At 46.4% G+C, this 27,623-nt stretch overlaps 1 protein-coding gene across 1 annotated transcript in view; it reads right to left on the reverse strand.

Annotated features, from left to right (window-relative positions):
- Positions 1–6,879: 6,879 nt before the first annotated feature.
- The window catches only part of Fam227a (family with sequence similarity 227 member A), a 52,833-nt gene continuing 32,089 nt past the window's right edge, over positions 6,880–27,623 (reverse strand). The window contains exons 12-18 of the mRNA XM_051159992.1: positions 25,590–25,677; positions 23,223–23,317; positions 19,926–20,083; positions 16,978–17,130; positions 15,656–15,796; positions 11,530–11,655; positions 6,880–7,035 (exon numbers count right to left, since the gene is read on the reverse strand). Coding sequence (XP_051015949.1) covers positions 6,963–7,035; positions 11,530–11,655; positions 15,656–15,796; positions 16,978–17,130; positions 19,926–20,083; positions 23,223–23,317; positions 25,590–25,677 — 834 coding nt within the window. The 3' untranslated portion in view covers positions 6,880–6,962. The remainder of the gene's footprint in view (positions 7,036–11,529; positions 11,656–15,655; positions 15,797–16,977; positions 17,131–19,925; positions 20,084–23,222; positions 23,318–25,589; positions 25,678–27,623) is intronic.

Genomic DNA, 27,623 nt, shown 5'->3' on the forward strand with positions numbered 1-27,623 from the left:
TAGCAGTACATGCCTTTAGTCCCAGTGCTTAAGTGGGTGGCTCTGTCGAGTTTGAGGCCAGCCTGGTCTACACATCAAGCTCCAGGTCAACCAGACCTGTATAGTGAAACCCTCTCTAAAAAACATTTTTATATGCATGGGTATCTTGTCTGTGTGCGTGCGTGCGTGCGTGTGCGCGCGCGTGTCTGGTGCTTGAGGAGCCAGAAGAGAGAATCAGATCCTGTAGAGCTGGAGTTAAGGATGGTTACAAGGTGCCATGTGGGTGTTAGCAACCAAACCTGGGTCCCCTGCAAGAGCAGACAGAAGGTGGCTTTGATGTTCTTGACAGTACTATGTAACCCCAAGTCTCTCAAGATGGCTCTCACTGAGCCCTCTCTCCAGTCCTGCCAGTTAACTTGATGATGTCATTCTATTATCTGCTGCCACGAGTAGTGCGTTTTTTCATTTGGGACATTGATTTATATGTGCCTTATTCTTTTAGAAAAATTATTGCCAGGGCCAGGTGGTGGTAACACATGCTTTTAATCCCAGCACTCGGGAGGCAGAGGCAGGTGGATCTCAGTGAGTTCAAGGCCAGCCTGGTCTACAAAGAGAATTCCACGACAGGCAAGGCTACACAGAGAAACTCTGTCTCGAATAATCACAACAACAAGCAATTATTTTAGCCTGCCATGTTAATGCATGCCTTTAATCCCAGTACTTGGGAGGCAGATTTCTGAGTTCAGGGCCAGCCTGGCCTACATAGTAAGTTCCAGGGCAGCCAGCAGTAGTATACAGAGAACCCCTGTCTGGAAAATTTTAAATAAAAAAAAATTTTTTTAGCCAGATGAGGTGGCACATGCCTTTAATCCCAGCACTCAGGAGGCAGAGGCAGGCAGATCTCTGTGAGTTCAAGGTCAGCTGGTCTACAAAGGGAGTCCAGGACAGCCAAGGTTACACACATGGTAACCCTATCTCAGAAAAAAATATTAAAAATTATTTTTTCTTAAGATATTTAACTTCAGATGTATGAGTGTTTTGCTTGCATTTCTGTGCACTACATATGTGCAGTGCCCAGAGGCCAGAAGAGGATGGCAGATCCTTGGGACTGGAGTTCAGTTATTAGCTAGCATGTGGATGCTGGGATTTTAAAGATAAATCAGTACTTTATTTTTTGTTTTTTGTTTTCCACACAGGGTTTCTTTGTGTAGCCTTGGCTGTCCTGGTCTTGCTTTGTAGACTAGGCTGGCCTTGAAATCAGTTATCCTCCCGCCTCTGCCTCCTTGAGCGCTGGGATTAAAGGTGCAGTCAAGTGCTCTTAACCTCTGAGCCATCTCTTCAGTCTCTGTCACTTATTCTCCCTCTCTCAAGCCTTTGAGGAACTTCTCATCCCTATGCTGAGCTGTCACAGTGACAGCTGCTGGGCACAGCGTTGTTTGTGGCTGCTGAGAGCCACAGTCCAGTCTTCTGTGAGAGGGTAAGCACTCTCTACTGCTGAGCCATCTCTCCTACCCCTTAGGCTGGGCTTGAACTCTCAGTCCTCCTGTCATGCTATAAGCTCAATTTTCTTCTTTTTCTTTTTTTTTTCTTTTTTTTGATTTTTCGAGACAGGGTTTCTCTGTGTAGCCTTGGCCATCCTGGACTCACTTTGTAGACCAGGCTGGCCTCGAACTCACAGCGATCCGCCTGCCTGCCTCTGTCTCCCGAGTGCTGGGATTAAAGGCGTGCGCCACCACACCCGGCTAGCTCAATTTTCTTAACCAATATATTTTATTACAACTTATTAACCAAGCATACGTCACTTATAACCCAACTAACCGAAACAACAGAAAAAGAGGATTAAAGAACACAATAACAAAACCGTAAGGATATCAGTTCCGAGGAATGATTCTCCTGGCGTGATCAGCAGGATTTCTTCTGCTGGAACCTGGAGTAACGAGAACCCAGAACCTCAGCAGGAGCCGGAACTCCAAAGCCTTCCCTCCAGCGGTTCTCTCTAGGAGCATCTTGAAGTGGGCGGATGAACAGCCAAAACTATCGGAAGTCTCCGAAGGCCCCGCCTCCAGTTCTGGGCTCATTTATATATCTCCTCCCAGAGTCTGGTCACAGGATCTTTTCGGCTGGCAACAATCAAGCTCCCACACGAGGTGGTCGGTCTTCTAGTGGATTAACCTCACCTGTTCTCTCACAGCACCGTTCTGATCCCACACTTGGGATCCTAAAAGACAGGTTTGTCTCTCCTTCACCATGCCTTCCTGAGTACCGGGACTACAGGCATGCATCACCATGTCCAAATATATATATATATTTTTTTTTTTTAATTGGTTTTTCAAGACAGGGTTTCTTTGTGTAGCCCTGGCTATCCTGGAATCACTCTGTAGACCAGGCTGGCCTCAAACTCACAGAGATCCACCTGCCTTTGCTCCCACTGCCACCCCTGTGCTGGGATTAAAGGTGTGTGCCACCACTGCCCAGCTATTTTGTATTTTTGTATTTTGGGGGTTTTTTCGTTTGTTTGTTTTTTCAGTCAGGGAGGTTGCAAGGCAGAGGGTGGCTATAGAGGGACAGGAAGTTGAGTGAGATTACAGTACGTGATGTGAAATTCATAAAAGAATCAATAAGAATTTTAAAAATAGGGCTGGAGAGATGGCTCAGAGGTTAAGAGCACTGACTGCTCATCCCGAGCTCCTGAGTTCAATTCCCAGCAACCACATGGTGGCTCACAACCATCTATAATGAGATCTGGTGCCCTATTCGGGCCTGCAGGTGTACATGCAGGCAGAGCATTGTATACATAATAATAAATAAATAAATTTAAAAAAAAAAAAAGAATTTTAAAAATAGTTCCTGCTTTGTTTGTTTGTTTGGTTTTTAACTAACAGCAAATGGGCGATTGCCCTCTCATGTTACCATATTGGCAATGTGCTATAGAAGGCTTGGGGCAAGTATTTAATGTCCTTTTTTACCAAACAGGTAAAAAAGAGTAAGATGCATACAGCCTGTAGTGTTAGCACACAGCTGAGTAAATTCTTAACCTGGAACCTTATTATTCTCCTTTTGCAAGAATGCATACAGGTCAGCAGTACTGGCTGCTTTTCCAGAGGACCTGAGTTCTGTTCCCAGTACCCACATTAGGTGACTCACAACTAGCTGCCTTTAACTGCAACCCCAGGAGATCTGATGCCCTCTTCTGACCTGCACATACATGCACATACACACACACATAAGAACAAAAACTTTAAAAATAATGGAAAGAGAGCTGGAGAGATGGCTCAGGGGTTAAGAGCACTGGTTGCTCTTCCAGAGGTCCTGAGTTCAGTTCCCAGCAACCACATGGTGGCTCACGACTATCTATAATGAGATCAGGTGCCCTCTTCTGGCGTTCAGGTGTACATGCAGACACAACACTGTATACATAATAAAGAAATATTTTTTAAAAATAATAGAAAGAAATACAGGGTGATATGGGAACATGCACAGGGGTACCTGAACTATGTTTGGGGGGAGGGGAAACGGCATTTAGGCTGAGCCCCTGAGTAGCTGGCAGGATAGTGAGAGGCCCTGACAAACGCTGCTGTGGGACAGCGTATGAAGCTGGGGTTCCGTAGGAGAGGCATCAGACAGAGAAAGCATATCCTCGAGCTGCAAGCTCTGTCTCCAGGCCCATCTTCTGCCCTTGTTCTACTTTCCTTCATCTCTTGCCTGATTTTAAATACCATGCTTATTCTTTCGGGTAGACACTCTGATGAATTCTATGATGTGTGCATATGCACTGATCTAAAGGCTTCCTACAGTTTTAATGGGAGGAAATGAGACAAAGGAGAAAACCATCTAAGTTTTAGAAAGCAAACCCAAAATAGAAGCAATTGGTCTTTACCGAAAACCTTAAAACAAAAAAAGACATCCTGGATAGGCACTCTTCACTCGGCCACACCTCTAGTCTTACTTTTGCCTTTTCCATGCCTCCCACATAGCTTTAAAAGGCTGCACAGGAGCTGGGCATTGTGGCACGTGCCTTTAATCCCAGCACTGGGGAAGCAGAGGCAGGTGGATCACTGGGAGTTCTAGGCTAGCCTGGTCTACAAAGCAAATCCAGGACAGCCAAATCTACACAGAGAAACCCTGTCTTGAAAAAACAAAACAGAAAAAAAAAGAACATGTAAATAAACTTCTGGTATGATATGTGTTAATACCTAACTTAATATAGACAGTAGATGAACAAGCCCCAAATAACTGTGTATGTGTATTTATATCACATGTTTTAACAAACATGTATGGATGAATTCTATGGATGATTGGTTTTTTAATAGGTTTTTTGAGATAGTTTCTGTGTGTAGCCTCCTTGGCTGCCCTGGAATGCTCTTCGTAGACCAGGATGGCCTGGAACTCAGAGATCCAGCTGCCTCTGCCTCCTCCCAAAAGCTGGTATTAAATGTGTGGTCCACCATGCCCAGCTCTCTATGGAAATATTTTAATATATAGATAAATGATATATTCAATATATATATATGTAAGTATGTATTTTGGACTTTCTCATCTGTTCCCACTTCCCCAGGTGAAACCTTTTAAGCTCACACACACGCCAGAGGCATACTGTTGCCCACAGACAGCACAGCGTGCAGCACTCAGCTCAGCTCTCTGCTGGATACTGAGATAAAGACAGGCAGTTGCCCTAAGGACCTAGAGTCCCACTGGGAAGCTGAAGACAGAGGGTGGTCTGCATGGAGCCATATGAGGACCAGAAAGGCCACTGGGAGCCAAGCACAGCGTCCCTGGGGAGCCCTATATGGTATAACTCTTGCATTGGGCAGGAAGTTGGTCAAGGGCTGGTCTGTCTGCCTTACAGGATGGGAGACAGACCCAAGGAGGCTTCTTCAGGGAGCGGCCGTGGTTCCCGTGCAGTGTGAGGCTCTGGGGAGAAAGCAGGTCTTGAGAGCAAAGGGAAGAGGTCACGAGGACGCGTGTTTGCGGAGCATGTTAGTGAGCAGGATTTAAGGCATACATACAGCCCCCGCAGGAGCTGGGCACTTCTCTCAGTGCTTCTCGGGGATTATCAGGGTTCCGACAGACACAGTGAGGCGACGTCTGTCACAGCGCCCATTTACACACTGCCCCGGGCTCACAGCCTGCTCGGGTCTACGTGCTCTGAATTAGTATGGGAAAGCCCTGCGTACAGGCCTGGTGTGTTCATAGGAGCCCCTTTAGTGCGAACAATATCTCAAGCCACAGCCGTGGGCTGGGGTCGGGGTGGCTCAGTGGTAAAGTCCTTGCCTGGCACTGGGACAGAGTGTCCTGGGTTGTTGTTGTTATGTTACCCAGATCGCGAGACTCCTCCCCCAAAAGACCACCAGGACTCGATACCAATGCAACAAACACAGGGTCCTATATTACCGGCTCAGAGCTTCGGATCACAATCCTTCCTGATGGACCAGGATAGGAGAGTGATACTGGAGCTTCAAGGGTAATGGGTTTATAAGGACCCCCTATGGGGGTCACAGGGAAGTAAGGAAAAAAACAGAAGGGGGGGGGGTCGTGAGTCTCAGGAATGTAGTCCTTCAAGCAGGTTGGGTCCAGGAGGCTGAATCTCCAGGGATCATTGGGTGTTAATTGTATCTAACTGTTCTGGTGCAGTTTCTGTAGACTGCTAGCAGGTGTCATTCCCAGAACGCAGGAAGACGGGCACCTAGAGGACAAGTTCTCATACAGACCATCATTAATTGCAGGATATAAGTTACATATAGGATATGGCATTAATTTTGCCCCTACAGTTGTCAGTTTTTATTTCTAGGTTATTTCAGTGGGCAGAACTTGGAAATGTGTGCTCATAGTTTATTTTTGTTTGTTCTGAGACATGGTCTGGTAGAGCTGAGTTAGCCTTGAACTTGCTGTTGTAAAAATTAATAAATCAATGTTTTTTTTCTTTAACCTCCACTAACTCCCAAAATAACTGACACAGAGAGACTATAATTTATTTTATAAGCTTTTAAAAAAAGATTTATTTATTTATTTATTATGTATATAAGTGCTCTGTCTGCATGTACCCCTGCAGGCCAAAAGAGGGCATTAGATCTCAGTATAGATGGTTGTGAACCATCATGTGGTTGCTGGGAATTGAACTCAGGACCTCTGGAAGAGCAGTCAGTGCTCTTAACCTCTGAGCCATCTCTCCAGCCCTGTTTTATAAGCTTTAAAGCACTAGAGCTGGGCAGATATCAATTCCCTACGCTATCTTGCTGTTTCCCAGCTACACACCCCATGGTACTTGGCTTACTCATTCCTGTCTGGGCCGCTTCTGTTCCATCGGTCTGTCCTCACGGCCACACTGCCCTATGATGGCGTCCTTCTCTCTGGCTTCTTTTCCTCCTGCTACATCTTCTGCCTCTCCTCCTTCAGGCCATCTCAGACCCCAAGCCCAGGAACCTAAGCCTGACTACTTCTCTTCTGCCCATCACAGGCTTCCGCATTTTTTTTTTTTTTTTTTTTTTTTTTTTTTGGTTTTTCGAGACAGGGTTTCTCTGTGTAGTCCTGGCTGTCCTGGACTCACTTTGTAGACCAGGCTGGCCTCGAACTCACAGCGATCCGCCTACCTCTGCCTTCCGAGTGTTGGGACTAAAGAAGTGGACCATTATACTCAGCAGCTCAGTTCCCTTCTAATTCTTCTCACTTGCTTGTTTTTTGAGACAAGGTGCTTGCTGTGTTTCATATGCATGTGTTGTACTGTGATGTCATAACTAAAAAATGGATGAAAGAATGAACTAAGGAAATGCCTGAATGAATGAGGTCAATCAGTGTGTCTTTACGCCCTGAATGGTTTGTGGTGATGTGAGCTTTAATATTCTTTATCCCATGGACAGGGAAGGACTCCACGCATCCCTGGCTGCAGCAGTGCTCTCACTGGCCGTTGCTGATTCTCTTTTCCATCACATCCGATGACAACACACGCAGCCATCAGCATTGCAGGCTATGCCTGCTCTTGGGCGAGTTCATTCCATGGAGGAAGGTGAGAGTCTGAAGAGCATCTCCTGTGGGGATTTGGACTTACTGGAGTTGTGCTCGCTGTGGAGGAACAAGAAGACACAAAAATGGTAGGGACCTCAGACGGCAAAGATGTCAGCAGGCTACAATCAAGCACCTGAGAGAAGCAAGTCAAAAGACCAAAAAACCAGGGAATGACAGATGGCATAGAGGGTCTGACTGTCCAGGAAGGACATGTATTAAACCAAAGAAAAACATGGGGGTGGACTGTGGTAAATATATAAGAAAGAAAAAAAATCAAGAAGATAAGAAAATTAAACTAAAGCTAGGTGAGGTGGCGCACGCCTTTAATCCCAGCACTCAGGAGGCAGAGGCAGGCAGATCTCTGTGAGTTCGAGGCAGGCCTGGTCTACAAAGTGAGTCCAGGACAGCCAAGACTACACAGAGAAACCCTGTCTCAAAAGAAAATTGTTCTAGGGAAAGACAAATAATCACAGTTGTGGTTTCACGACATTATTACATGAATCACAAATCTATTAGTGACTCAATGAAAGTGACATGACCTGCACACAGGCTAGGAAAAGATGAGGAAGTGGCCACAGCAGCCTCACATTAGATTTGCCAGGAGAAAAAAAAAATGCAGCTGCCTGGGAGCTGGGAAACGGCGACAGAGGAGGCAGTGTTCTACAATCTGTACAGCGAGATGGGTCAGCTGTCTGCTCTTCCAAGAGGTCCCGAGTTCAATTCCCAGCAACTACATGGTGGCTCACAACCATCTATACTGGGATCTGGGTGCCCTCTTCTGGCACTCATATACATAAATAAATCTTTAAAAATAAGTAAAAAACTAAAAAAATACAATCTGTGCAGAACTGTTGATGCTTAATTTAAGGATCACTTCCAAGGCAGGGGATAGAGGGCATACAGCTGTAACTCAGCACTCAGGCGTCTGAGGCAGGAGGCTGTTCAGTTTGGAACCACTCTGGGATACACAGTAAGGCCATGTCTCAGCAATGCTGATAATGGTGATGACGGCATAGTCCTCTTATGCCTACTTTGCTTGTATCAGGCAGGCAGTGTGTTCTGGGCTTCACAAAGGGTTGAGCGGTTTATTCTACCCATCCACCCTGAGTTGTACATTACTATAATCATTCCCATTTGACAGACAAAGAGACGGCCATAGAACCAGGAGGTCCTGGGGGAGCTCACATTAAATGCTCAGCGATCTGAGACTACTGCAGCCCTTAGTGACTATGTCACCTGGGCAGTGATGGTGCACTCCTTTAACCCCAGCATTTGGGAGGTAGAGGAAGGCAGATCTCTGAGTTCAAGGCCAGCCCCTTCTACAAAATGAGTTCTAGAACAGCTTGAATGGTAACACAGAGAAACAACTCAAAAAACAAAACAAAAAAAAAAAAACAAGCAAAACAAAAACGATGGCTATGTCAGCAATGGTGGCGGTGGCAGAAGCCCTTGATCCCCAGAAGTCTGGAGGCAGAAGCAGGTGGATCTCTGACTTTTGGCCAGCCTGGTCTACAGAGCAAGTTCAAGGCCGGCCAAGGCTACACAGAACAACCACCATCATTTTGTGTGCGTATGTGTGTATGAAGTTGGGGGTGGGGCGCATATGTGCCGCGGCACATGTGGGGAGGTCAGAGGGCAACGTTGGGTATTGGCCCTTGTCTTCCTTTTATATTGTCTGAGACAGGGCGCTTTGTTGTTGTTTAGTGACGCACAGGCAAGGTTAGCTACCCACAGGCTTCTAGGGATGCTCCGGCCCCTGCTTCCATCTCTCTGTAGGAATAGTGGGGTTACAGATGCAGGCTGAGTTCTGAAGATTCACACTCGGGTCCTCCTCACACTTGTTTGACAAGGGCTTTACCCACTGTGCCATCCCGTGTGTGTGTGATTCTTTTAAAATTCTGATTTTTTTTCCCCGTCTATATTTCACAGCATACACTCACAATTTTTTGCTTTTGGTTTTTCAGACAGGGTTTTTCTGTGTAGCCTTGGCTATCCTGGACTCACTTTGTAGAGCAGGCTGGCCTCGAACTCACAGAGATCCGCCTACCTCTGCTTCCTGAGTGCTGGGATTAAAGGCGTGTGCAACTACACCCGGCTACAGTCACAATTTCCCCCCCTCCCCCACTAGACCTCCAGAACTGTAAACTAAATAAATACTTTGGTCATGCCTGGCAGTGGTGGCGCACGCCTTTAATCCTAGCACTTGGGAGGCAGAGGCAGATGGATCGCTGTGAGTTTGAGGCCAGCCTGGTCTACAAAGCGAGTCCAGGATAGTCAAGGCTACACAGAGAAACCCTGTCTCTAAAAAACAAAACAAGACAAAATAAAAAATACTTTGGTCATGACTACTCAGCCTTGGGTGTCTCAGTAAGGCAACAAAAGATTAATTAATTCACTATCCTTAGAACCAAGGAACTTATTCTTTTTCAATCTCTTGCCTCAGCCTCCAATTGCGGCCTCCTGCCACCAGTTCCTGCTTGTAAATGATTTCTTAAATAATATGTTATTAAGGGTTGGTCTCTGAAATATTTTTCTAAGCCAAAATCCAGAAAACCTGGGGATTCCTGATTGAAAAGTATAGAGGGGTACCAAGTACAGACAAGGATTTGTGGGAGCTTTTCCAAGTCCCCCAAACATGAGCACTAAAACGTACTGGGTCTCTGAAAAGCTGACTCAAATCAGGGATGCCCTCGCTGACCATTTCCCACAACAGAAAACCAAGGGCTTCAGGGAAAGCTCCACATTTGTCCGCTCTTTAGTCTTCAGGCCTCCCCCCGCCCCTCCAAGCTCCTAGCCTCTTCCACATCCCCCTCCTTCTGCCAGGAAACTGTCATCTGTGTCAGACTTAGTAACACCTTCCTGCATGGCTTCTGGACCCCTGCTCCATCTTCCCAGGGTCCCCAGTACTGCATGGGCATTTAATTTGATGATGTATTTGCCTCCTGGCACCAGTTGCTTGTCAGCTGGGGGTGTGTGTAACAACTGCTGCAACCCCAGGCTGTCTTGAAGGATGTTATAACCCTCGTCTGTGCTTAGGGGTGCTGTGACTAATCCCTACCTCAGGAAAGCTTAACTTTGAGATGAGATCATGTTTGTACCGTGCTTTGTTTTGTTTTGCACTGTTTTTTGAGACGGGGTTTCTTTTGTAGTCCTGGCTGTTCTGTTTTGTAGACCAGGCTGGCCTATAATGATCTGCCTGCCTCTGCCTCCAGAGTGCTGGGATTACAGGTGTGTGCCACTATGCCCATTTGTCATGCTTATTTTCTTTTTTAATATTATATATATCTCTATATTATTACACGTACATAATATAAACTACATACAGCAAGAAGAACCACAAAACCCAGTTATTACATTAGTGCCATATTTATAATATTTTGGTTATTTGTATTTGGCAACCTTGAAGAAAACATCTTTCCTATTTTGGTGAGTCTAAAATTCTGAGTGTAAATCAATATCTATCATATCTCATCTCTATCAATTTTAAACATCTATCCAGACTTAGAAACATCTTAACCCCTAAACAACTGAGCTTAATTGTAAAACTAAACTATCTGGTCTTCAACTCCATCAGAGACTTGAGAAGGAATGAAATTAATTACCTGGCAGGCGTGGTGGGGCATGCCTTTAATCCCAGCACTTGGGAGGCAGAGGCAGGCAGATTGCTGTGAGTTCGAGGCCAGCCTGATCTACAAAAGCAAGTCTAGGACAGCCAGGGCTACACAGAGAAACCCTGTCTCGAAAAACCAAAAAAAAAAAAAAAAAAAAAAAAAATTAGTTATCTGAGTTATATTTATTTTCTTAATGCTCACAGGGTAGACCATTGGTAAATTGAAGTGTCATCCACCCAACAGTGTAATATTATTATGGCAATACTTTATTTTATTTTTGTTTTGTTTTGTTTTTCAAGACAGGATTTCCCTGTGTAGCCTTGGCTGTCCTGGACTCACTTTGTAGACTAGGCTGGCCTTGAACTAACTGCAATCCACCTGCCTCTGTCTCCTGAGTGCTGGGATTAAAGGTGTGTGCCATCGTCACCCAGCCGGCAATACTTTTTTTTTACTTTCTTTTTTTATTAATTAATTTATTAATTCATTCATATTACATCTCAATTATTATCCCATCCCCTCTATCCTCCCATTTCTCCCTCCCTCTCACTTTCACCCTATTCCCCTCCCCTATGACTGTGACTGAGGGGGACCTCCTCCCCTTGTATATGATCATAGGGTATAAAGTCTCTTCTTGGTAGCCCGCTATCCTTCCCCTGAGTGCCATCAAGGGAATGTGGTCAAATATGGGGCACCAGGGTTCGTGTGAAAGTCAGTCCCCACTCTTCACTCATCTGTGGAGAATGCCTTGTCCATTGGCTAGATCTGGGGTAGGGGTTCGATGTTTAAATACCATGCAAAAATAAAATGCCTGAAAAGGTGCAGCAGCCGCGCATGCGCACAAAGCTCTGCCCCCCAGGTCTCTCAGGCAACCCCTGAGGGTGCTGGGCTAGGGAGTGGGCACTTCTTGCTTCCCTATCTTCCCACTGTTGGACCACCGCACCTGATACTGGAAACAGAGCCGATGCTGTAGGGGCTTTTAAGGCCCAGGGAATAGTTCTCCGCGGGGCTTTGAAATGAGACAGGGGAAAGAAACTTCCGTTTCTCTTCTATCTGCTTCTTCTCCTTCCTGTCGGGGAAGCAAAATGGATGTCAATAAAACCAGTACAGAAACTAAGCAGCAGTCTGACCGGCACTTTGAGATGCCCTGGGAGAAAAATAAACGTAGGTTGGTAGGGTTGGCAAAGGTAGTGGAAGTAAAGGGCCAGCACGGGGCAACTCCCTCGCATTAATCTTCCAACCGTATCTTGGGGCCAGGCTAGGATGTGCTCTGAGCAGACATCAGGGGAGGCTTCCTGGAGGAAGGGGAAACTGAGCTGGGTTTAAAATGTCAGGTCAGAAAGAAAGGAGAGTCAGATCTGGGGGAATTAGACTGAGGTATGATTATTTTGGTTTTTGTTTTGTTTTTATTTGGTTTGGTTTTGGTTTTTCGAGACAGGGTTTCTCTGTGTAGCCTGGGCTGCCCTGGACTTGCTTTGTAGACCAGGCTGGCCTCGAACTCACAGAGATCTGCCTGCTTCTGCGAGAATTAAAGGCGCGCGCCACTACGCCCAGCTGAGGTGCAGTTTTGATGCCTGAGAATCTAGGATTGATGTGACAAAGACAGGTAGTGAGGCTCCCTCACGACTCCTACAAGTTCACTGCTCAAGCATAGTCTTTTCTCAAGTCAAGAAAAATTTCAATCCAAAGGTTTAATAGGATAGTCTCTCATTCTGTAGTCTGGCTGAGTGCCCAGTTTTTTGGTGTTTTTTGTTGTTGTTGTTTTGTTTTGTTTTTGTTTTTCAACTCTAAAACTGCCCCAAACAAGTTTTCAACTGTTTTCCATTCATAATTCTTGGAGAAAGAAATCTCATCTCTACTTGGAGGAAAAAGATGATTACAATGAACACATAGGTGGACACTCCTCAAGTTCCCTGTAGACACCACAGAGGTGAGGTGAGGGGTCTACAGGTTCTTAGCTAAAGCCACCTTAAATATCAAGAGAGGCTCAGGAGCATCAGAGCATCAGCCCAAATGGGAGCCAAACAGTTCTCGGCTGTGCTGTCTTCCTTATCGACTGTTTAAAAGGACTTTCACTTCCCAGGCACAGTGCTGCCGAAGCCAGTGTGGCAGCCCATGACAGACACCTTCAGGCAGCCTGTACAGTATTGCATATTTATAATTTTCAAGCATTCTTATGTAAACATTGTGCAATGTGACATGCTCAACTTTCTTAATTTTTCTAAGATATTAAAATGTTTTCTATGGGATTTTTTTTTTCTTAGTACAACGGACCCAATTAGAACATTAAACATATCAGAACATCATACATTTTAAACTGGTTTAATAAAATGGTGGAGTAAAAAAAAAAATTTTTTTTTTTAAAGTAAAATAGAGGCTGTTGCCACCTGTCAGTGATGAGGCACGTCACCAGCCAACCCATCATTCACCCTGGCAAAGGAACCAGTCTGGGGACAGAAATGAACCCAACTTTTTAAACTACATTTCCCAAGCTCCTTTGCAGCATCTGGCCCCTGAAATAAAGTGGTAATATCATGGTGTTTTCAGGAAAGGGCCTTTATAAAACAGGAGGTGATGGGAATCTATAAAGTGGATGTGGCAAATCTTTATAGATTAGGAAAAAGTTCAAAAACTGGGTTGTGGTCACTGATGCCTAACTTTAACATTACAGGTGTCATTCAAGTCGTGAAAATTGTCAAAGTTCGATGATTTTACAAGACATTGAGCTGTGCATTAAAGTGGTAGGGAGACGCTGGTATATTCCTATTACACTACCGATGAGAAGATAGGGAAAGCAATTGGAACTTCTGAGGAGAATGCTGAAACAGAATGAGATTAGCCTTCTTGGGTTGCTGGCTTGGAGCACAGACTGCATGCTTGGAACTCCAGGGCCACAGGGACCCTGAGGAACCCTAAGGGACAGGCTAGTGAACCCTAGTCTCCTGGAGGCCCTGAGACCCCCACTGGGCCTATACTGTCCACCTCCAGGGATTAACATTTTTTGGTTTTTCGAGACAGGGTATCTCTGTGTAGCCTTGGCTGTCCTGGACTCGCTTTGTAGACCAGGCTGGCCTCGAACTCACAGCGATCTGCCTGCCTCTGCCTCCCAAGTGCTGGGGTTAAAGGTGTGCACCACAACGCCTGGGTATATTTTACTTTTTTCTGTGATAGACGTCTAGATAAAATCCTAATTTATATAATGCTTCAAATACTATGGTTAGACTTTGATCGCCAGAGTCTATTCCTGGAAGCCAGATTGAGAGCCAGAGTCCAGAATCAATGCAAAAGCAAAGGAATTTATTAAGCTGACGCGTCAGGGTCCACCATGATGGGGAGATGGAAAGACCCTGTTCTGTAATGGCGGAGGGTTTAAATACCCTTACAGACACAGAACTTAGTACAAACATGATTGGTTAGTTGATCTTTAAAATGATTGGTTACTAGTTATTTAACCCTGAGGGGGCAAGAGCTCAGCTTGGGACATCACGTGCTGTCAGGTGCTCGAAACAGGTATGAGGGTGTGGCTTTTCTCGGGTAGAATACAACAGCCCCGAAGCCATCTTAGAAAGTACCAAGTGGCCAGGGCTGAAAAACAGCTTTTCTGTCTCTTCACTATCATGAAGATTAAAGGTTTTTATTTTATTTCCTAGAGAAACTGAAATAGAGGCCAGTGATATTAAGACCAAGTAAAGGGAGTTGAGTGGCTATTTAACTGTAGGGTCCTTGAATTCAGTCATCCAGGGGTCAGCTCAGAAAGAAAAGGCTCTTCCCTCCCCATGCACAGAATGGTCCTGAGAAAAGTGGCTGCTGATGCTAGGCACCTCCTTGTGGGGGTAGCTTGTTTCTCTGCTACAAGAAGAGAGTGAGTCCACTGACGGAGAAGCCCTGGCCAGGAGGACTGGCCCTGTGTGGACTTCTTGGAGCTTTGCTCCAAGCTATGAAGACAATTCAGGTCTAAGTTCAAAGAATAAAAACCATCAAACAAAGAAAAGCTGTGGAGAAAGATGCCTCAAGGGGACAGAATCAGTGTGGGCAGGAGGACACTAGAGCAGCGTGGGGGATGGGGGCTGTATGAATAGGCTCAGTGAGGGATGGGAATATTGCGTGCATCATACAAAGGGCGGGCTACTTCATACTGCCTTATTTTTAATCTCTCCCACCAGTGGATTCCTCCTTAAAAGGAGTGCTGGGATTAAAGGCGTGCGCCACCACACCTGGCTAGCCTTTGTAGTTTTAATTTTGTAAAAAGTATGTCTTTCAGGATATATTCAAACTCAACTTTTTATAATTCAGGGATTGCTGCCACTGCCTACTGTAGGGGGATCCAAAGGTTCATCTGTAACCAGCAGGTGCGTGGAAGCCATCAGACACTGATCACTGAGGCTGGAGAGATGGCTCAGCAGGTAAGAGCACTGGCTGCTCTTACAGAGGACCTGGGTTCAGTTTCCAGTGCCCACACGGTGGCTCACAGCTGTAAGTCCAGTTCTGGGGTTTCTGACATTTTTGGGCTCCTGCATGAATGGGGAAACACATACCTACATGCAGGCACATACACATAAACTTAAGTTGTTTGTTTTTGTTTTTTAAATCCCCCATCCTCCCTTAAAACTTCTGGGACCACAGCTCTCAAGGAAAAGGAGAGTGGGATGGAGGAAGGCATTGAGATGAACGATGAGGGGCTGGAGAGAGGGTGAGGAGGGAGACAGATGAGAGAAGCCAGTTGGCAGAAACACTAGAAAGCTCTCCTGACAGTGGCTACAGGAGACAAGACAGAGCAGGCGGCACTATATGAGTGATCCCCACATGACTCTGAGGACTCCGAGCCTCACCCTGTCCCGGATCCCTAGCACACCTCCACTCTCAGAGACAGCCTTCTTCCTTCCTCACTAAACAGTCCCTATCACTGCCCATGTGTCTCTGGTCCAATTCTTTGTTCTGAGACATGAGAACCGGGGAAGCTCGGTGGGTGTCCTCTAGACCCAGACCTGCAAATGAGAACCTTCCCTGTGTGGTAAGAGTTCTTACAGCGTTCACAATGGACATTTTCTAAGGCTTCTGTTTGAACAAACCTGGAAAGAAATGCAGTTTCCTTGCTGGGGTTTCCTTTGGATTTCTTGTCACACAAGTCATCAAACAGCAACGAGGAGGAGAGAAATGCCTGGTTGTCCTTTCTTCTTTCCTCTGCTCTTTTATTGATAATTTTTATCTTCCTGGGGGATAAAATGACAAAAGACATATATGGGAAAGGACGAAAGAGTCGATGTGATCTCTTCTTTTTCTTCTTCTTGTCCCCTGACCCCCACAGCCTCCCCAGGCCCAAGAAAGAGAATCACTATGTAACCCTGGTTGTCCTGCAATGTAATCTTGACACATAAACATCTACATTCGTCTGGCACTTTGCTGGACAGTGTCCAGGGAAACAGTTGACCACACAGGAGGTCTGTGAATGAACTATTTCCTCTCTCACCTCTCCCTCCCTTGCCCCCCTAACCCCCACCCTCGCAATTGCTTCTTTCTTTCTTTTGGGACAGGGTTTCTTTGTGTATTTCTGGCTGTCCTGGAACTAGCTCTTTAGATCAGGCTGGCCTCGAACTCAGCAAGATCTGCTTGCCTCTGCCTCCTGAGTGCTGGGATTAAAGATGTGCACCACTACCGCCCAGAAAAGCTGACCATGCTCAATGAGAGTAGTAAGCAAACTAGCAGCCCTGCCCCACTCCAGTTAAATCCTGCTAACCGCTGCAGTGGGTGCCCGCAGGTGACTGCACCCATGCCCTCCTACCTGTTGTTTTTAAACAAAGGCCCTAATGTTTGATTTTATCAATAAAGTCTCAGGAGCCAGATGCTAGGGTGAAACCTAATAGCTCAGAGCCGACGTTCTTACTCAGCTGACATCCCAGATGGAAAAAGCCCCTTCTTCTCCACACTGTCTTTAAAAAAAAACCCAAACTGAATGTCCTTCCTTTCTATTTCCCTGTCATTCAGATTTCCTCTCACTCTCTATGTTTTTTTCCTTTGTTCATTCCCTGTCAGTCTGTTTTTTTTTCCCTGCCTCTTGACATATGGTTGACTTTATTTAATCCTGTTAACAGAAAGCTCTTGGATTAAAGGTGTGTGCTAGGGCTGAGCCACACTACAACAAGAAACAGGTGAGCCGGGCATGGTGGCGCAGGCCTTTAATCCCAGCACTCGGGAGGCAGAGGCGGGCGGATCGCTGTGAGTTCGAGGCCAGCCTGGTCTACAGAGTGAGTCTAGGATAGTCAAGGCCACACAGAGAAACCCTGTCTCAAAAAACAAACAAACAAACAAACAAAAACCAAGAAAGAAAGAAACAGGCTTTTCCAGCACACAATCTCAGGGTTCGCGGTGTGACCAAGTGTCCCGCAACACCTACCGATCAAAGTTCTCTTTCAGATCCATCAGGTATTTGTTAAAATAGGTCCACTCGTCCTCGTGCAGCTGGCCCAGCTGCCTGAGCTTCCGCTTCCGCTTCTCTATGTTCTTCGTGACCAGCTGGATGATGTCAGCATAGGTCACGGCAGAGTCAGTGCATTCTGCTGTTAAGGAAATGTCCCCTGTGCTGTCCCTGTGCTGCTAGTGGTCGGGCCTTGGGCATGGGGAAGGGGAAGGAGAATGTGGGTTGTGCAAAGGGCAATGTTTTGTGTTCTGGGATTCTAGAGGAGGTACCCCAAAATCCACACAAGCAGTGGTCTTCTGAGACTGGCTATGGCTGGCCTGGGAATGAAGAGAGTCCATCGTCCCTGTGGCTGGGCAGTGTCTACCAGGTCAGAAAGCTCCCTTTGCCTCTGACCATGGTAGGGAGCCAGAAAAGACTTCCTTAGACTGTCTGAAAGGAGGAAAGGTAGTTGTACCTCTGGCTGGGCGTGCAGTGTTGTTTCCAGAGGGTTCCCCAGCATCACCTCATTCTTTCCATAGATCCCTTCAGCCACAGCCACAAGCTTAGTTCTGATCCCAGTTTACTAGTCTGGAGTCTGTCATCACAATGGCGAAGAGGAAGGGCTCCACCATCCCTCTCCTTGTGTGCCTGAGAAATCATTTCTTGTTTTCTGTTTTGGGTTTTGTTTTTGGTTTTTGAGACAGTCTTACTATGTAGACCTGGCTGGTCTTGAACTCATAGAGATCCACCTGCCTCTGGCTCCTGAGTGCTGGGACTACAGGTGTGCACCCTCAAGGCCAGCGGGATTTGGTTTTCTGAAACAGGATCTGGCTGTGTAGTCTCAAACTCATAGTAGCTTCCCGCCTCATGGCCCTGAGTCACTGACATTCTGGGTATGTACTGCCACACTCAGCCTCATCGTCCGTTTCAGGTTTAATACTGACAAGGCCCCTCTTTCAGTCAGGTGAGGCAACGCACACCTGTGATCTTAGCATCTGGAAAATGGAATTAGGAGGGTCAGGTTTGAGGACACTGGGGGTTCCAGGCCAGCCAGAGCTGCAGGAGACACTGTCTCAAAACACCAAGACGAACAAACAACACCTATCTCCTCTGCTGTACCTCCACCTTTGGTTAGAATCTCAGCTGAAATTGTGACAAGCTCCTGTCACCCTCTATGTCTCTGTTTATCTATGAAAGGGGCTACAAGCCTCTATGAAAGGGGCTACGAGCCAGGTCTGGTGGTTTACACCTGTGGTCTCTGCACTCACAAGGTTGAGGCAGCCATTGCCCTGAGTTTGAGGCCAGCCTCATCCATACCAGGAGATCCTATCTTAAGAATCTCAAGAACAGGTCCTGAGTTCAATTCCCAGCAACTACATGGTGGCTCACAGTCATCTATAATGAGACCTGGTGCCCTCTTCTGGCCTGCAGGTGTTACACGCAGGCAAAACATTGTATACTTAATAAATAAGTAAATGTTAAAGAAAAAAAAAAAAAAGAACAACCCCCCCCCCCCCCCCGCAAAGAATAGATAATCCTTCCTGTTCAAGCAGCGCTTTTCAATCTGTGGGTCTTGACTCCTTGGAGGAGTGTCAAATGACCCTTTCACAGGGGTCACCTAACCATCAGAAAACATTATGACTCATAACAGTAGCAAAGTTTCCAGTTATCAAGTAGCAAAAAAAAAAAAAAAAAAAAAAAAAAAAAAAAAATACTATGGGGGGGGGGGCGGTCACCACAGTGTGAGGAACTGTATTAAAGGGTTGCAGCATTGGGAAGGTTGAGAACTAGAGGAAGGTGACAACTGCAGTGCCAATTCTCCATCCAGTGGCAGTTATACACCATGCAGTCATATTACTGGCTTGGTAGGACCATCTTCACTTTGGGAGCTTGGAGGGTAAGGCTGCTAAGATTGGTACATCCTAGTCAGGGGTTGTCTCTGGAGCCACAGTGACCTAAAGAACAAGGTGATGCTGGGGACAATTTGGACCATGCTGCCTAGAAACAGGTGGTCCTCCTTCAGAGATCTGGGACATGAAGTGTTAAGAGCAGACAAGGAAAAGGCTACCCAGTGCCCTTTCTGCCCACAATCCAGCAAAGGCACCTGAGTACCGAGCATGTGCTGAGCACGCTTCCCTCTACTGGGCTGGGGATCAATCCGCAAAATCGGCCCTGAAGCTGGGCGTGGTGGCACAAGCCTTAAATCTCAGCATTCATGGGACAAGAGGCCGGTAGAGCTGTGAATTGAAGACCAGCCTGATCTACACAGTGAGTCTCAGGACAAGCCAGGGCTACACAGTGGGACAAACAAATAAACAACAAAACCCACCAAACAACAATAAAACAAACAAACAAAAAGCAACCCTGAGATGGGAACCCTTATTTTGATTTTACAGATGAAATAAACGATGCCCAGTGAGAAAGTAGAATGTCTCCAAAGTTACATGGCTGGCTAGTGGTAGCATGAGTTCCAGAGTCTTGGCTACTTGGACAAGCAGAACAAACTGACTCTCAGTAGAACTTATGTTCTGACCCAAGGCATGTTGCTAAGGCTCAGGGAACCACACGTGCTCCGCCTGTTTCCCAAGCCGAGCTTTATGCCAACTCCAAATGGAGCTGGGGAGGAACGTGAAGGGAGGAGGTTTAGGTGAAACACACACGGACACCAAAACTGATGGTCCCAACGCTTGGGCCAGTGAACACCAGGGAGGCTATGGTACCTATGTTCATGGTGGAAGATGAAAAAAAAGGTGACTCCGTGTCCATGGGGAATTCGACATGATCAGGGCTCTCCTGGCCTAGGCTTACCTGAGCCTCACACGAGCAAAACTCTATCCCTGAGGTACATACCACGGCTGCTCCTACCAAGCACCCTCTGTGTGCCAGGCCTGGATGCTTCTCCTCAGGGCCTGCTTCTACAAGGAGGTGGCAGGTGGCAAGGATATGGGATGAGTTTGGTCCTTTCTCTCCTGCTGATCAGCACGTCCTGGCCGTGCTGCTGCAACTTGGAGTAGTTGAGGAAGAAGTACACGATTAGCGGGCTCTTCCCGTAAAGGTTGAACTGGTTCGCTGTCAACGAGGGGCTTTTGCAGGCAGGGTGGGACTGAGAGGGGAAAGTAAGAAACGGAAAGCAGATTGTCACGTGTGATAGTTGGTGAGTGTCAATCTGACAAGTCCCCAAACACGAGTGTGAAGGATTATCTAGCTTCTGGGCATGTCTGTGGAAGATTATCTTGACTGAGGTGGAAAAATCCATCTGAGTAGTGATCCTGGTCTGTATGGCCTGTGTGACTTGGAGGAAGTGAGCTCAGAACTGGCCATTTATAGCTCTCTGCTTCCTGAGTATGGAGACATGGCCAGCCTACCTCAGGCTCCTGCTGCCTTCACTTGTCCATCTTCATGGGCTGTACCAAAAGCTAAAACAAACCCTTTTTCCTCAAGTTGTTCTTTTTTTAAAATATTTATTTATTTATTATGTATACAGTATTATGCCTTCATGTACTGCATGCCAGAAGAAGGCATCAGATCTCATTGTGGATGGTTGTGAGCCACCATGTGGTTGGTGGGAATTGAACTCATGACCTCTGGAAGAGCAGTCAGTTCCTTTATTGCTGAGCCATCTCTCCAGCCCCCTCAAGTTGTTCTTATCCAGGTGTCTTACTGCAGAAAGGTACCTGACACACCGTGTGTACGGCCCACGCCCCTGACTCAGTAATTGTAACTCCAGCTATAAGATGCCTCCTCAGGAAACGGCCAAAACAAAGAAAAAGTTTTATGTGTGACCTATTACAATAACAAAAGCCCTTTCCCCTCATCAGGATGGCCCGAAATCATCATACAATGTGCAACATAGTCACAGGGACAAGTAAATTCTAACTGTACTATTTCCTTGGGGAAGAGTCTAAACACGTGTATTTTGCTCTAGCAATCCCATTTCTGTACATTTTCCCTCCATGTACACTTGTATGTGTGAGACAAGACAATAGACACCACACACACACACACACACACACACACACTTTGACAAACTCTTTATAGACTGAATTTTTTCACCAAGGACAAAGATTGTGGCTCTAATTAGTAGGCCGTTATAAAAGGAGCGGAATGCGGTGGTGCACACGGCCAGCACTTGGGAGGCCAAGGCAGGAGGATTGGTGGCAGCAGATTCTACCGGTTCTTGCCTTCTTTTGGTGATCCAGCCCTAACCAGAGTAGGCAAGTGCCCCACCACACCACACCTGGTCTGGAAATGCTGTGTTGCTGTGTTTCTTTTCTTTCTTTCTTTCTTTCTTTCTTTCTTTTTTTTTTTTTTTTTTTTTTTTTTTTTTTTGGTTTTTCGAGACACGGTTTCTCTGTGTAGCCTTGGCCATTCTGGACTCACTTTGCAGACCAGGCTGGCCTCAAACTCACAGCAATATGCCTGCCTCTGCCTACTGAGTGCTGGGATTAAAGGTGTGCGCCACCACCGCCTGGCTTATGCTGTATTTCTTTTGTTTTGCTTTGTTTTGTTTTTGTTTTTCAAGACAGGGTTTCTCTGTATAGCCTTGGCTGTCCTGGAACTTGCTTTGTAGACCAGGCTGGCCTCGAACTCACGGCGATCCGCCCGCCTCTGCCTCCCGAGTGCTGGGATTAAAGGCGTGTGCCACCTGTATTTCTTTCTTTCTTTCTTTCTTTTTAAAGATGTATTTATTATGTATACAGTATGCATCATATCACATTACAGATGGTTGTGAGCCACCATGTGGTTGCTGGGAATTGAACTCATGACCTCTGGAAGAGCAGTCAGTGCTCTTAACCGCTGAGCCATCCCCCCAGCCCGGGCCTGTATTTCTTATAGCGATGGAACAACATGTACCTTTGACCATGACTACCCATCAACACCTTGTGGCTGAACCAGTTTGTCTCAGCACTTCCTCCCACTGCTCCCCCGGGGGCTCTCAGGTGTCCCATTTGTCATCCCTGTTCAAATCGGTCACTATCCAATCTAACTCCTTTTTAACCAGAAAACCACGGATTAGGTCATGCTTGTTCCAGGCCTTTCCTTCTGTCCATAGAGCAGATCCAGCAGCTGTTAGCACCAGGGACCAAAGATGCTGAGCTGGCTTTTCTGTCTTCTAGACCAGTGCTTCTCATCCTCCCTAATGCTGCAACCCCTTAAAAACTTCTTCATGTGGTGACCCCAACCATAAAATTGTTTTTGTTGCTAATTTATAACTATAATTTTGCTACTGTCATGAATAATAATGTAAATATCGAATATGAAGGTTATCTGCTTTGTGCCCCTGTGAAAGGGTTGTGCAACCCTCCTAAAACTCAACCAACAGTTTGAGAACCACGGTTCTAGAGGCGAGAGGCAGCACTGAGATCCGAACCCACTGAGAAGACATATTTGTTTCTCTAACAGAGAAGAAACAGGCTCACAGCTGTTTACACACAGGGATCTGAGTTTAAAACGGAAAAAAAAAAAAAAAGTATTTATTTAGACCTTCTGAGAACAAGATCTGGCTTTGTAGCCCTGGATAGCCTAGAACTCACTTTGTAACTCAGGCTGGCCTGGAATGTTTAGCAGTCCTCCCAAGTCAGCATCCTAAATGCTGGGATTACAGGTGTGAGCTACGACACCTGGCTCCAGCGGGAAACGTAAATGCAGACAAAACATTCAGACAGTGTGTCTTTTTTTGTTTTTGTTCTTTTGAGACAAGTTTCACTGTGTAGCCCTGGCTGTCCTGGAACTCATTCTGTTTGTACACCAGGTTAGTCTAGAACTCACAGAGATCCGTCTGCCTTTGCATTCTGAGTGCTGGGGTTAAAGGTGTGCACCACCGTGCCTGGCCAGTGAGTGTCTTAACCTAGGAATCGTCCTTAGGAGAGCAGAGGACATTACCTGGTCTGCATCAGAAACACCCCAGCTCTTACCTGATGACTTCCTTAGTAAGACAAAGATGTTTTAGCCACGCCTCCTTTAAATCACCTCTCCTCTTAAGTCTCAGACATTCAGCAGCCAACAGTGTTTGCTGCTCTTCCAAAGGATCCAAGTTTGGTTCTTAGTGATCATTGTCAGGTGACTCACAACAGCCTATAACTCCAGCTCCAGGGGATCAGACACCTTCTGGCCTCTGAGAGCATCCGCACTCACATGTGCACACATGCACACACTCACATGCACACACTCACACATGCACACCCAAGCACACATAATTAAAAACAATAAAACAGATTTAAAACTTCCAATCACGTGCTCACCGTTTTCAGAAATGTACTGTAGCACGCTCTGACTTCTGATATCCTCTTGACTCGATGCGTGGCTCTTCTGGAGAACAGGGTTGGCATGAAGTAATCTGTCAATGTGATACCACAAGAAAGTGATCGTGGGTATTTGCCCAGGAAAAAAGTGTTTGGGGTGGGTCTCAGCTTCCTGCTAGAGTAAAATGCCCTGGTGTGTTGGGATCTCTGCAAGATGTCAGAACTCTGGAGTGACAGGGGAGCCAGATGACTCCACCTGCTTCTTAGCCAGACACACAGCTATAGGCCATGTCGGCCCATCTATCTGTCTGTCCTTTGTTCCATTCCGCAAATACTTGCTGAACATCTGTTCTGTACCAGGTTCACGCTAGGTGCTAAAAATAGATTACCTTCATGTTTACTGAGAAAAGGACACAGAGATAGTGTCACACCAGCAGTAAAACACCCACACACATACAATAAGCAAATCTTTTTTTTTTAATTCAAAGCTCTAAAACTGAAGTAAGAGAGACAGGAAATTATGAGGACATGAGAAGAGAGGGGAGCCCAATTACTCCAGAGTATGACTGACACCTCGCCAGCTAAGAAGCAAGAAAGCCAACACCACCGCTTTATGTGGTTACTTTCCACTGTATGCTGGAAAGGCTGGTAACCGTCAACACTCCTTTCAAATGCAGGCACTTTACGTTAAGGCAGCAGCCTTAATGCAGCCTGAATGCATATGACCCTGCACAGAGACTCATTCACCTCTCTAGGTGCAGCATGGAACCTTGACAAAACTTAGCTTCTTTACAGTGGACTTATCCTTGCCGAGTGTGTCCCATGAATACGCAGAACTCCATGAGTCTGTGGCCAGCCTCCTCTACACAGCAAGGAAAGAATTAAAAAAAAAAAAAAAATTCCTGCCGGGCGTGGTGGCGCACACCTTTAATCCCAGCACTCAGTAGGCAGAGGCAGGCAGATCGCTGTGAGTTCGAGGCCAGCCTGGTCTACAAAGTGAGTCCAGGATGGCCAAGGCTACACAGAGAAACCCTGTCTCGAAAAACCAAAAAAAAAAAAAAAAAAAAAATCCTATCTCCTTAGTCCTTGTGGGCTGGGCTTTCACGCTATCAGCTGTACTCCTGTGTCCTTTGAGGACCACCTAGTGATAAGACAGTAACCTTAGGGGCTGGAGAGATGGCTCAGAGGTTAAGAACACTGCCTGCCCTCCCAGAGGTCCTAAGTTTAATTCCCAGCAACCATATGGTGGCTCATAACCATCTATAATGAGATCTGGTGCCCTCTTCTGGTGTGCAGACATGTACATAATAAATAAATCTTAAAAAAAAAAAAAAAAGACAGGAACTTTAAACCCCTCCAAAAAATCTTAAATATGATTATTGGTAATATGATAATAGGTAATGCCCCTCTTTGAGAAGCCTGCACTCATATTCCCTGGTGTACTTCCATTTCTTCATTTCTTCTGACTCTCTCTTTCCTCCTGAAACCTATGTTAAAATATCTTCAGTGGCTGGAGAGATTACTTGGTGGTTAGGAGTGTTTGCATCTGCTCCACAGGACCAGAGTTTGGTTCCTAGCACCTGGCTACAGTGATTTACAACTGCCTGGAACTCCAGCTCCAGGCATCTGATGCACTCTTCTGGGCCTCTGAGGGCATCTGCACCTCTCTCTCCTCCCCTTCTCTTACACCCCAATAAAAAGAATCATGTGTGTATGTGTGTGTCTTTAATAAAAAACCTCTATCTTTGCTTTGCTGTACTGATAGATCCTGGAATTCTTTTCAGCATAGTAGCCATGAATATTAGTTTGGACTGATTAATGGTCCCCAAACTCTAGGGGAAACTCCTCAGGCTGCTAAGGATGCAAAGGAAGTACAACTGCATCCCACGATGCTGATGTAATCAGCAGGATTGGGAGCCATGGCAACCCTCACAGCTGTGCAGAGGGCTCTTTGTCATGGGGGATGTCTTGTGCACTGAGGTGCTTACATGACCAAAAACAGAAAAACAAACGAAAAACCGATGCACCCTCTCCTATTTCTTTTTTTTTTTTTTTTAAGGTTTATTTATTTATTATGTACACAGTGTTCTGCCTGCATGTGAGCCAGCAGTCCAGAAGAGGACACCAGATCTTATTATAGATGGTTGGGAGCCACCATGTGGTTGCTGGGAACTTAACTCAGGACCTTTGGAAGAACAGGCCGTGCTCTTAACCTCTGAGCCATCTCTCCAGCCCCCTCTCCTATTCCTTGATGCTAAGGCACAGGTCAAAGCCAAGGGCAAAGCAACTTATGAATCCGTGCAGCAGGACTTTGAGGACACTAACTGAGACAAAAGCCAGCCTTGCCCTCCACAGCAGCCTGCTTACCTTTCATGGCATGGTGGCACCGTGACCTCTCCTCTGGGGTCTGCTTCGCCAAAACGCCTCTCTCAAGGGTTGCACGTAAACCAAGAGGCTTCAAGGGAACATTTTTTTTTTTTTTTTTTTTTTTTTTTGGCAGGGGCGGGGAGGGGAGGGGAGAATAAAGTTAGCCAAGCTGGAATGAGAGAATTACTTGCACCTTAGCTATACCCCACCATTCTCAGTGAAAAGCACAGATGGGAGAAGAGCTTTCTGGCCCAGCCTAACAGTTTTAGGACCATAGCAAAGAGAAAGGATGATGTGCGGTGGGGCTCAGGCAGCAATGGGGGTCACTCAGCTGCTAGGGATCTGGAGCAGTAACTGAACATCTTTGCTCCCTGGGGTTTCTTGAAGATGAAGGCCATGCTAAGCCGTTTGTCAGTGCGTGACCTTCATTGACATTTCTTTTTCTTCTTCTTCTTCTTCTTCTTCTTCTTCTTCTTCTTCTTCTTCTTCTTCCTCCTCCTCCTCCTCCTCCTCCTCCTCCTCCTCCTTCTTCTTCTTCTTCTCCTTCTTCTTCTTTTGGTGTTGTTTTTCGAAACAGGGTTTCTCTGTGTAGCTTTGGCTGTCCTGGACTCACTTTGTAGACCAGGCTGGCCTTCGATCCGCCTGCCTCTGCCTCCCGAGTGCTGGGATTAAAGGCGTGCGCCACCATGCCCGGCTCTCATTAACATTTCTTTGAGAAATTACTATGGTATCTGGTGCTAGGCAATCATTGAAATCTAGTCCCTGCCTTGGAGCCTTCCCAGATTAGCAGGACAAGTGGCTCAAACCACGTAGAACCCACTCTCCCACAGATAGGAGACAAACAACCCTTGGCTTATGTAGTGTTCCCGCTGTGCTACTTGACATCTCCTACTTTCTGGTTTACTTTTAAGGACATTGCCCTCAGAGAGCAAGATGGTGGCAGGAGCGCCAGTCACCACATTCATACTCTAGGCAGCTGGTTAGGAAGAGAAACTGTGAAACATCCATATAAGCCTTTTAAAGTAAGGAAGGGTCCCCCACACAGCCACATGGTACAGCCATGTATCTCATTGACTCAACCAACCACAGCCATGCATCTATGCGTAGATGTAGGGGAGTCAAGGAAATATCTTTTTTTTTTTTTTGTGGCCATGTGCCTGTACAACAAATGATGGAGAGAATTTGAGAGAGAGGAGTCCTGAATTGCTGCGGACATGGGGTACAAATCAATAGAGCCTTTATGAAAACCAGCTTAGAGGTTTCTGAAAATATTACAAATAAAACAGCCGTATGATCTTCACCCCTCAGCAGAAACCCAGACCACTACACACCCACATCTACCACACTAGTGTCTTTACGGCTGCTCTTGCCAGCGGGCAAATGGAAGTGGCCCGGCAGCCCATTACTACACGAACGGATATGAAAATCTGGTGCAGCCTCACATTTCTGAGAACTGGCCAGTCCATGTCCTCAGCCTTAACTCCTGCCTCGACTTCCCTCACTCGTGAAGCTATCTCTCCCACCTTCTCCCTGTTCCTGGAGTAACTCTCTTTTTCTTCCTTTCTTTTCCCTCCCTCCCTCCTTCCCTCCCTCCCTCCCTCCCTTCCTCCCTTCCTCTCTCCCTCCCTCCCACCCTCTCTTCTTTCCTTTCTTGCAGTCTCAGGGCCTTTGCACATGTTCCTGCTTCCCAAAAGGCTTTCACATTCATTCCCCCAGTGGCTCCTGTGGAAGTTTGACTAGAAATGGCCCCCACTGACTCATGTGTTTGAATGCTTGGCTCATAGGGAGTGGCACGATTAGGAGGCATGGCCTTGGTGGAGGAAGTGCATTCCTTTTGGGGGTGGGCTTGGAGGTCTCCTATTGCTCACGCTACATTCAGTGTGGCCCACAATCCCCTCTTGTTGCCTGCTGATCAAGATGTAAAACTCTCTTGCCAGGTGTGGTGGCACACACCTGTAATCCCAGCACTCAGGGAGGCAGAAGCAGGTGGATCTCTGTGAGTTCGAGGCCAGCCTAATCTACAAAGTGAGAACA

This window comes from Acomys russatus, chromosome 17 (assembly GCF_903995435.1).
Source record: "Acomys russatus chromosome 17, mAcoRus1.1, whole genome shotgun sequence".
NCBI classification, from domain to species: Eukaryota; Metazoa; Chordata; class Mammalia; order Rodentia; family Muridae; genus Acomys; species Acomys russatus.